Source organism: Tenebrio molitor, chromosome 2 (assembly GCF_963966145.1).
Source record: "Tenebrio molitor chromosome 2, icTenMoli1.1, whole genome shotgun sequence".
NCBI classification, from domain to species: domain Eukaryota; kingdom Metazoa; phylum Arthropoda; class Insecta; order Coleoptera; family Tenebrionidae; genus Tenebrio; species Tenebrio molitor.
This window is the reverse complement of record NC_091047.1, coordinates 28,998,191-29,009,342: the sequence shown is the minus strand read 5'-3', so window position 1 is coordinate 29,009,342 and position 11,152 is coordinate 28,998,191. Positions and strand designations below refer to the sequence as shown.

The following is an 11,152-nucleotide window of genomic DNA, read 5'->3' as shown; positions in this document are numbered from 1 at the left end:
CGCAGGCGTCGTGATCATGGTTTGTTTTGGTTTGTTATTGCTTGATAAGTACAGGTTTCTGTAAGTGAGAAGTGTCGAGCATGAAGCTCGTAGATAGATGTCGCTAGCAACCTTAATAAAATAAGTAATAAAAATCTATGCAATAAAACATCAATAAAAATCAAGCCAGAAAAGTTTATACAATTTTTATTTGAACTAGTGTTCGCATTTGCAGAGAATATGCTTCACAATTTTACTTGTTTTGCTATTTAAACAAATAAGACGTGTTTTAATTATGGGATTTATAGCTATTGCGATTGCAATCACGTATTCACGTGACTGCGATTGCAATTTTCAAATTGTCACGTCAAATGCGGTGATAATTTTGTGATAATGAAATTATTTAACAAGTATAGAGTGTGTACTGCAAACAGTTAATTTCCACTTTTATGAAAGTTAAAGATCAAATTACAATTTTGGTTACAATTTTCGTTTGGAAAGTGAGTCCCAATACATATTTGCAAATTTTTCCAGATGCAAACGTCACATTTTAAATAATTTACATTATTTTCTCTTATTTATTTTACTTTAAAAATATTGTGAATATGGAACTTTCTACTTATTTAATGAGTTGATATTGGCATTCTTATGTTCAAAAATAATTGACAGTGTTATCAAGTTTCATAAAGAAAACAACTGTCAAAAGTAACAGTTTGACAATACTATCGTGTCAAAAATAAATTACTCCCTATGATTTAGGGATATTCGTTACTAGGTTGCCATAAATTTGGTCAGGTTGGAGGCTATGTGGTTTCTGGTGACAAACAAAAGATATCGTAACCGTATTCCTCGTAGCAGTTGCATATGGCTTTATTTCTCGCTAAGCGATGGATGTTTTTTCGTTTCACAATCAATTTTGGTTTCTGGCGGCATATTTAAGTCACCAGATCTTTCAGTATATGTATACAAAATATGATAATACCAGATATTACTAAATTTATTTAAGTCAGAATTTTATAAAAAGAATAATTATGCCCACGTCAACAAAGTGTCAAAAAATTAAATAATTAATGTCAATTAATGTCATGCAACATGATGATATGTTATGATATTTACGATCGTTTTACAATGGAGCATTTTCCATTGCGTCAAAACATGATTTTGACGATCAGTTTTTTTTGCTCGCGACAGTATCTACAATTGCAGCCATTGAAAGAAAGTGCGACACTAAAAATTGACACATTCGATCGAAATTTGAAAATTTTTACATTGTAAATTAATCTTTTAAACGACGTTGTTGTCAGTGTCATCGACTATGTCAACTTTGACAAATCATAAGCACGTGCCAAGTGTTAAAATGCCTAATGTTAAATGCGCAATGTCGGTGGACAAATAAAACTGGGACACTTAAAATTTAATCTATGTAAATCAGACCATTGAATTGTCAATATATTTGTCAGTGTCAATATAATATGTCATACCAAAGTTAACCTATTTGTGATAAAGCCGTAATTAAACGATGCAAATTTGTAAATTCTGACTTATGTGATTGTCATTTTTGTCCCAGTTTTATTTGTCCATCGACTGTACATTTAATAAATTTCATTCTCTACACCACTGATTCAAATTAATTTAGTGACATGTTATAAATGTCGGTGACTGTCAATTTTAGCACACATTTACAAAGACAAAATTTTTCATTTGTCAAAGTGTCTCACTTTTCAGTGGCCGCAACTGTACTTGATTTAGAATTGTTTTGAAAATTGTTATGCTCCAAAATGCATAAATGATGATTTACCATTAATGTTTACACTTTATTGCTAAAAAACATTTGCAAACACTTTTTGAACAATGAAGTTATGTCAAACTTGTAATGATTTGAATATATTACTTTTTCCGCCAAATATTTGAACCTGCGCAAAACGGTAACAAATGTGGTCGTGATCGTCATCGAATCGGAGGAGCCCTACGTTGTGATTTTCTTTTGGCGGAAAAGGTTCGGAATGCAAACGGTGAGGGTTCCAGTTGGAAGAGTGCCGCAAATAAAACACACATGTGAGGGACGCAAAATACCTTTTATTAAAAATGCCTGTAATAACTTTGATGAAAAAGAAATTGAAACGAATACAAAAGGCAGAAATTAAGGTTAACGAAGTACAAGAAATTAACTAGTTGAGTACATCACATCACAAAGATAAACGACAAGATGAATGCAACAATATTTAAAATAGCAGAAAAACGGGCACATGACAGACAAAATGACAGTTTAAAGCTTGCGAAACAAGTAAACAAATTATAAGGCAGTTATTACAGACAGGGACGGATGAAAAACCCTCTTCAAAAACCGTATCCCAGGTATTACTCATATTTCACAATTAGATTAATGACAAAAACAATGGTTATTTGAAACTACGCGGTCAAGGTACGCCAACGGGAGCTTAGAGCTGGAGGTAACAAACTCTCGGCCGCGAGGGGACTCAGAAGAATAATCTAAATCGGCTTGAGACCAGCGACGTTTCTAGATACTCAGGTTAGTAATGAACGTCGGGCTATTTCACCGACCCAGCAATAGTGACAGAGCGCCTCGGGGTTGTACGATGAGCTTCCCAAGCCGCTTCGAGCAGAGCTTGCTCCACCTTCCCCAACCAACCGTTTACCGACAAAAACCTAAGATCTCTAGAACCGCGACGGAGGTTTCACGTCAGCATCCCAGAGCCGCATCGAGCAGGACTTAGGTCCGCCTCCGCTAACGGCTGTAACTTAACCGTGGCCTCCCCAGAAATTTACTAGACAACCCCACGACTTCCTGATTGAAACCTAACCCCCCATAGTGGCGCACTTACAACATTTTACTTTAACTCTTCCGAAATCTAGCGGTGCTTAACAACAACATAAAGAAAACCCGAGTTTAATTCAATCGAACGACGCGTAACATTCAACGATGCGAAAATTCGACACAACAAAGCGCAACATTAAATAATGATGAAATACACAAAACATAACGCAACATTAAACAAGGATAACATAAGCAAAAACAAACCGCAACATTAAACAAGGAGGAAATAAAAGAGAACAAACGTGCAATTCAATAACGATAGAATAGAACCACTTTAAATGGCTCAAATATCAGGAAACAACATAAATCACGAATACAATAATCGCTGGTAATGTTAAACAAAAAAAGATGGCGGGTCGAGTGCCGCGAAAGTAAAATGTTAGTGAAGAAAAAAGAAAACAAAATGGACGCTCGCGGTTCGGACGACGGCTCCTAATTTCCGAAATTACAAGATTACAAAAAAAGAACCTCCCGGGAGAAATTTAGGGATAACGCTTAAAATTAACAAATGGACGCCTCTTAAGAAACAGCATGCAACAAAATGAAATCTACAACATACCCTTACCACGTGGTCCTGGTCCCAAAACAAAACACAAAAAAAAACAACGAAAGTGGGATAAATTACCCAGGTGAATTAAAAACGTTGAATTCTTCACGGGGACACAAAATATCTACTCGGAACGGTAGTGTAATCGGTTCAGATGTAACTTACAGATTTTTGGAATATTGGATCGCTCTTCGCAAGGTCTGTTCGTTTCGAAAAAACCAAACAAAAGTGAACTACCCCTCCTTCTACCACCCGCGCGAGCGAGCTTCAACCCCCGCTATATTTCCGCTCGTAGTTCCTAGTCTAGCCGCTAGTACCTTCACATTTGGCGCGCTGTTGTGGCGGTACCGGAAATTTAAATTTAAATTTTAAACTGGGTCACTACAAACTAGAACAGATTTTATTCTGTTTATCTAAAAAGCAAACAACATAAAGAAACAAATCTGAGCTTAGTTCAGCTTAGCAGGTGTTATTTGGACTTAACTCTATGTAGAGTAAAAGTGCACTAACTAAATCGTTTGACAGTAGAATGCCACCAAACAAATGGCTTACAACTTACTTCCATTAAATTATTATGTATAGGTATGTATCAAGGCTAAGCGTTAGACTGGATTATTAATTTAGTTTAATTAGCGGTTATTAATTTATTGTTGTTTGTTGTGCGACTAAAATTATTTTGTCTTCTATTCTTTTCAGTATTTTTAACTGGACTCAGTAGGTTGTAAAGTTGGAGCGCTGCTAACACTTCTAGAACACTCTATACGTTGGCAGTCGACTCAAGAAACTTCTTTATTATTGTGGGCGGATGCGAAAAAATAAAAATAGCGAATCAACGGATCCGTTAGTTGTAATGTGAACCATATCATTTCAGGATAGTGTTCTCGAGAAATCGAATCGATGACTCTGGTCTGTGTGGTGCTCTTGTAAATGACATTATTTCTACTATGCGAGACAATGAACACGAGGAAACGGATTCGTTAGCTCTTGGGCATGTTGCACGAAGTTAACCGGAGCAAATCTAACTGCTGGACATTATTTATATTTGATTTCGAATCGTACACATCTCCACTCTGTTTTCTCGTGCAATTGAATATAAATGAAAGCAACGACGGCACGGTGTTGAAAGGAGCGTAAAACATGCATTTAAATAGCTGCAAATTAATGCAAATGGACTTGCCAACGGCTTTCAGAGTGCATTACTCTAAATGGCAAAAAAAAAGGAAACAGTTTATAGAAATAGATTTCACAGAAAATGAGACTCGCATAAACAGTGTAAATAATTCGACTGTACATTTTTCAACTTGTTTTAATATCTGGATAGGTACTGTCGTGAGCAATAAATTTTGGTCGTCAATGTCATTTCAAAATTTAAAAAATTTCCCTGTCTGATTATGCGCATGTCAACAAAGTGTCAACAAATGAGAAAAAAATGACAATTAATGTCATACAACATAATGATAGGTTATGATATTTACGACTGTTTTACAATGGAACATTTTCGATTGCGTCAAAGAATGATCTTGATGACCAAAATTTATTGCTCGCGACTGTACATACTTTATAATCTATATTCTATATCAACTTCTAGTGATAAAATATTCAATTATATTTTTTTATGGGTTATAAGAAAATATAGTGTATGTAGTACGGAGTGATCAAGAATGACTGAGTCTGTTGGTAACAATGAAATTTGGCAAATTTAAAATTTACCAACGAAGGTTAATTTTTGTAATAGTATAAACATAACCTGCATTACCAAGAATGTTTTTAATGTCATCTCAAGTTAAAAAATCCAGTCAGTGCGTGGTCAGTGCCAATTACTAGACAAAAATCACCAGTATTTTCAATTGTTTCATTGCCAACAGACTCAGTCATTGTTGATCACGCTGTAGGTAATGTTGACTCAAGTTGCAAAAAACCAATTTGGATTTGCAACAGCAATTTTATGGCATTAGTCGTTTGAAATTACTTTAAAACTGTACTTATATGGAAAATATTCAATCCAAACTATGATTTTCTGGCCTTTTTGTGCCTTTATTTGGTTTAAAAATATTGAAAAAATGCTGTTGCAAATGACAAGTGGTTTTTTGCAACTTGAGTCGACTTTATGTAGGTACTATTGGGAGCATAAAAAGTGGGACATCAAATTTCTGTCAGTTTTGAAAAATTCGATGTACACTTCGCAGCAAAATTAAGGGATAATGCTATTATTTTCAAATAAACTTAAATTTTCTCTGTGAATCCATGTAAGTGTAATTAAAATAAGTTTTTTATGCATACTGTTGTTATTTCAGACCAAATTTAACTTAAAAGGAATCAAATTTCATAAAAATTATTAATCTTTTAAAATTTCAACGAGTATCAATCTTGTGTTTTCGAAGAATCTATATGAAAAACTTAGAAACGTCATTAAAAGTAAACGTCATGAACAACAACAGAGAACATCGTCATTTATCTGAAATCGGGGTCGTTAAATTAGTGACTCTTCTCCAAGAAGGTCATTCCCAACAAGAAGTTGCCCGAAGATTAGGTGTGAGCCAGTCTGTAGTAAGCAGAGCTTGGCGGAGGTATAGGGAAACTGGTATCTACCACAGACGACAAGGACAGGGTAGAAAAAGGAAGACAACGTATGCAGAAGACCGTTTATTGAGAATTAGTGCAAAAAGAAAGCGGTTTTGCACGGCAAGGGAATTAAAAAATGACCTCCAGCTCGCCACTGGTACCACAGTCAGTACAGACACCATTAGGAGAAGGCTCAGTGAAGCTGAACTCAAACCGTACCGACCTGCTACTGGACCAGTTTTAACCGCAGCTCACAGAAGAGCCCGCTTATAGTTTGTCCACAGACATGCCGATTGGCAAATTGAAGATTGGAGACACGTTTTGTTCACGGATAAGTCCAGGTTCTGTCTTTCCACTAATGATCGTCGTAGAAGAGTTTGGAGGAGGCCAGGTGAACGATTTGTTCAATGTGCCATACAAGAAGTGGAACGGTTTGGTGGTGGATCAGTTATGGTTTGGGGTGGAATCACTTTTGAGGATCGTACCAACTTGGTGGTTTTAAACAGAGGTTCAATGACTGCAGTAACCTATAGAGATGACATAATAGTCCATGTTGTTGAACCATTTGGAGCCATACATGGAACGAGATTTGTCTTTATGCATGATAATGCTCGGCCGCACATTGCGAATGTTGTGCGACAGGCACTTGTTGCGGCTAATATCAATGTTTTGGAGCGGCCACCACGAAATCCTGATCTTAATCCAATTGAGCATCTCTGGGACAACCTTGACAGAAAGATCAGAGCTCTCGAAAATCCTCCTAGCACGTTGCACGAGCTATCCATTAGGCTGCAAGAAGTTTGGACAGCAATTCATCAAGAGGAGGTTGCTGCACTAATTCAAAGTATGCCGTCAAGAATTGCAGATTGTATAAGAGCAAGAGGTGGGCACACTCGTTATTAACACTGGAGTTACTCAATATTTATTACTTACTTTCTTTTTCTAATTGTTAAAATGTTGAAATAAGTATAGTTGTAAGTTTATTAAACAGCTCCAAATTCCATAAAATGATGTTTAGTGACAATGCCAGTAAATATAATTCATTATTCTCATGTAATTTTCAAACGTCATTATATTTTCTTTAATATCCCTTAATTTTGCTGCGAAGTGTAGTTCAAGCTTTAGGTATTGTAATTTTTTTGACCCTATTCTAGCTGACAGTTTAAAAATTTATTTTATACTCCTATTTTCCTTTTCCAAATGCCCTCTTCTTTTGATAAAGGTAGATTTTGATTGGGACTTACTTACAATGATTCTTTACAACCTATAATTGAAATTTTTTAATAAACAATTGTCAAAACATTGTCATGTTGGTATGAGCCAAACAGTGTTTTTCATGATAATACGGTTAGTCACACTGAGTGTCAACATTTTTTAAATGTAACTGGGCCTGCGCCCTGACGAGCGAGAGTTTATTTCAAATTCGAAAAAGATTTCTGCAAATTTCTCATTCAATTTGTTTTGAAAATGAATTCGCGGAAGAAAGGTAGGTACGGAAAGTGAAGTGAACATAACCTTAACTATGATTTTGTGTCAAATTATTCTACAGCTGGTCCATATGCGCACATTTTAGGGTGGTACAGAATGGTTTTTTACTTAATTTTGACATTGACAATTGTTTATTAAAAAAATGTCACTATACAAAACTTAATGACAACGTCAAACAATTCAAAGTAGGGTTAGATCAGATAAGGGTTATTTCACATTAAAAGTCAAGACAATGACGTTGATGTCCCACTTTTTTTGCCCGCAATAGTACATATTTTTCCTTATCTTGATTAAACAATAATTTTTCCTTGTTTACTGGGTGGCTGTTACGTCTGTGCAGTTTTTTTTGGTAATAATAATAATAATACCTAATAATAAGTTTAACTTGTGTTATATAAAATTGCAAAATGAAAACTGTCATGTCAATGTCATAGGTACTTTGACAGATAATTGTATCCAAATATGATAAAAAAAAAACAACCTGTGCATGACATCATAACGTGAAAACAAAATACGGTGTCGAACAATGACAATGATCTGGAAAAATTCATTTTTAAAAATTGAGGGTAACCTGTCCGGTATAAAATTCAATAATTTCTATTTTATTCAAATAGTTCTACGGTGCGATCAGTTAAAAAATAAATCGAGTCGGCGTGTTACCTATGGCAACCCATGCTATAGCATAGGCTCCAAAGCAAACTCGATTTATTTTTTAAATGACCGCTTTGTAGATTTACACCCGCAATGTGTATAAAATTAGTGAAACTATAGCATGCCTGTCAAATTTTTTTATGTAAAAACTATAGTTAAGGTGTTCAATCCCTAAACTAAGCGGACCATTTTAACATACAATTACGCTGCCCAGATGAAAAGTGGAGTAGGTAAGAGATAAAGTTCTTTGCATAAATTTATTACATTTCCCAGTAACATTAAGTTTTTTTCCAATAAAACAAGTAAATAATAATTTGTAAAATAAACAGTTGCGATGATATCACTTTAATAAACGTATTTATTAAAGCCCAACCTATTTAAAATTTTTATTAACCTCAGCTCATGCAAATATTTATAACAGATTTAGTCTTGTTTGAAACGAATTGATAACAATATTGTTTTAATAAAATATGCAGAAACATAAATCTCTTTTGATAAATTTAGAGAATGATTTCAACATTCTGAAGTGAATTTTAAAAATATGCGAACAAGCGAAATGTAAATACACTTTTTTATTCTCAGGGTTACCTATTTAGATAATGTAAACCGTCATGTTTCCAATTTAATGGAATCTGCTAAACAGGTGTCAGATTTTTAGATACTTTTTACATAAATTAAACCAGGTTTACATTAGTCAAGGATCGAGATGCATTCGATACTTCGCCTCGGAACTATTTTTACTTTCACTAGCCGGAGTGAGATTGTTTAAGAAAAGCCGCAGTAAACAATGTATTTATCATAAATCTAAATTACGAAAATTATAGAGCAACGAACAATGTCAAAGTTAATAAACAGATCGAAGATTAATGATTTCCCACCAGCTTTATTGAAATATAATTTAATCTGAACTAACCAACTCGATCTTATCTAGACCTGAACCTAACAATTTAATTATCTCTGTTCTTTGAATAATTGCTTCGCCAAGATGCCCTACGGTGTTTCTCGCAATGGTATATTCTAACCTCGTTATTTAAATCTTTAGAGAGTATATTTTAAGGCAATTTTATTTATCTTCCATTTCTTAAGCACCTTCACTAATGGCAGGAAAAACAAAAAAAAATTAAACGGATGCACCTATGACATTTGCTATTTTTAAGCATGTGTTACCGATGTTTGCTCACATTCTTAAACTAATATTAGATTTATGACTTCAATTAAATTCTACTCGAGTTCTGGTTAAATTTTAATAGAAACGTGTTTACAATTAGATATAATTACAATCATATGACTGGAAGTATGCAATCTTTGCTTTTTTAATGTGCCGATCGCAACGCAGCTGCCGGACAAAGCTCAGACATTATTTCTGAATTTCGAGGAATACGGAGTAATCGATTTCGGAAAAACGAAACAAAAAATCTGCATGTTGCAATTAAAGAAGCAATTTATGATACGCACGCCTCTTTTAATTAAACTCTTGTTTTTGCAAATTGCATTTTCTAAAGAGTGCATCATTGCAGGATGAAAATTTAAGTTACATTTTAAATATGCTGCTCTGTACAGCTGCGGCGAGACTAACTAAATGAGTCTGGAGTTCAGAAATTTATTTTCTGGTTGGTTTGTACAGCTACCCGAAAAGTCTTTCGCAGCCATCTTGATCTCAAGAAACAAATTACGGATTTTACCTTGACTTGCCTTGACAAATTTCTTAATTTAAGGGCAATAACATCAATTTATTGCTGTAAACAAATATTTTTCCTGTATAATTAATTACGAAAAATTTTTCTTGATATGTTACTAATTTTAGAAAATAAATTATAAATAGCGAAGGTCATGACTAACGTTGTAGCAATTCGAAAAACTAAAAGTTCCGGCCAAAGATCTAGTGCCAACTTACGTGTTACGTCGAGATAAAGATAAAACTCGACAGCAACAGGTAGTGTGAAGTCTAATTGTAAAGAGATAAATTATTACAGTATTGTACAGTGCTGAACCCAATAAATTTCCAACAAGTTGAAGACTTAAGAAATTATTTAAAACGCAATTTATCACTAGAGAAGACTCCACTATGTTATTTAATTGGGACTAAGCCATGGTAATAAATTCCGATGGCGTATTTTTTATAAATAATTATTAAACTACTTAAGTATATTAATTAAAATTTATTCCATATGTTTATTTAGCACATGCATCATGTTTTATTACGTTATATAACCTGAAAAAAATCTTGTTTACGCTTATTATGTACTGGTTATTACATGACAAATGTCTTCTTGGTATTTATTTTGTCTGCTGTTCTGCTAAAGACCTAATAAAACAACAGTTGAAACGATCTATGGGCGAATAAAATAGAGAGTGCGGTTCGTCACGACAAATAAAAAGTGATTCCTAGATTGACTCACACTAATATTGATTGCTATCGACTTTCAAGAAATAGATCAAAAAATTTACTCGTTTTGTGTCGCTTCTAAACTGTATTGAAAAATATTGAAGGTGTCCAGTAATATACTGTGCGATCGAAAAAAAATTAGAGTAAGCCATTCAGCACTAGTCGGCAGTTCAGTTGGCAACACTAATTTAAATAGTGCTGTTGTCGAAAAAACATTTCTCTTAATGGTTGTCAAATACATACAGCAACTTATTTTTTTTGTTCGCACTGTACTCAGTTCGTAGATTGACTCATACAGATATTAATTATGGAGTCTTTAAGAAAGGAAAGATAAAAAAGTTTGCGTATCTTGTGTGTACATATTTAAAAAATCATCGAATACATAACCTTGACTCGTAAATTCATTAACTAAAATATTAGTTTTTTAGACTTGCAAGATATTAAAAGAGAGATATAAAAAAAGATACTTAGATCATAAAAATTATTTGTCAATTTTCAAAAGTGTACACCATTTTTTAATTATCCATTTAATACTTTCAAAAATAACTTATTTATGGTTGTTGTGGTTCATTGAGTTAGATTTAACATTGATCCAATAATATATTACTTAGTAATAAAAATATGGATAGAATAAAGCAACCTAACCTCAAAAATGCGCGACTAATATGACAATTAACCTTGTGTGAATCAATCAGTGACCCAA

At 33.9% G+C, this 11,152-nt stretch overlaps 1 protein-coding gene and 1 long non-coding RNA gene across 2 annotated transcripts; both read left to right on the top strand.

The window, feature by feature from the left end:
• Positions 1-3,756: 3,756 nt before the first annotated feature.
• Positions 3,757-5,639, top strand: LOC138122928 (uncharacterized). The gene is made up of 2 exons (XR_011156654.1): positions 3,757-3,944; positions 4,059-5,639. It is a non-coding gene; the product is annotated as an uncharacterized lncRNA (long non-coding RNA).
• A 147-nt stretch (positions 5,640-5,786) lies between these two features.
• Positions 5,787-6,197, top strand: LOC138123307 (uncharacterized). Its single transcript, XM_069037947.1, has one exon. It carries the CDS (start codon positions 5,787-5,789, stop codon positions 6,195-6,197), a length of 411 nt encoding a protein of 136 aa, XP_068894048.1.
• The last annotated feature ends 4,955 nt before the right edge of the window (positions 6,198-11,152 follow it).

Bases quoted from the DNA above. Each gene is read 5' to 3' on its own strand.
- LOC138123307 (XM_069037947.1), top strand. From the start codon at position 5,787: ATGAACAACAACAGAGAACATCGTCATTTATCTGAAATCGGGGTCGTT.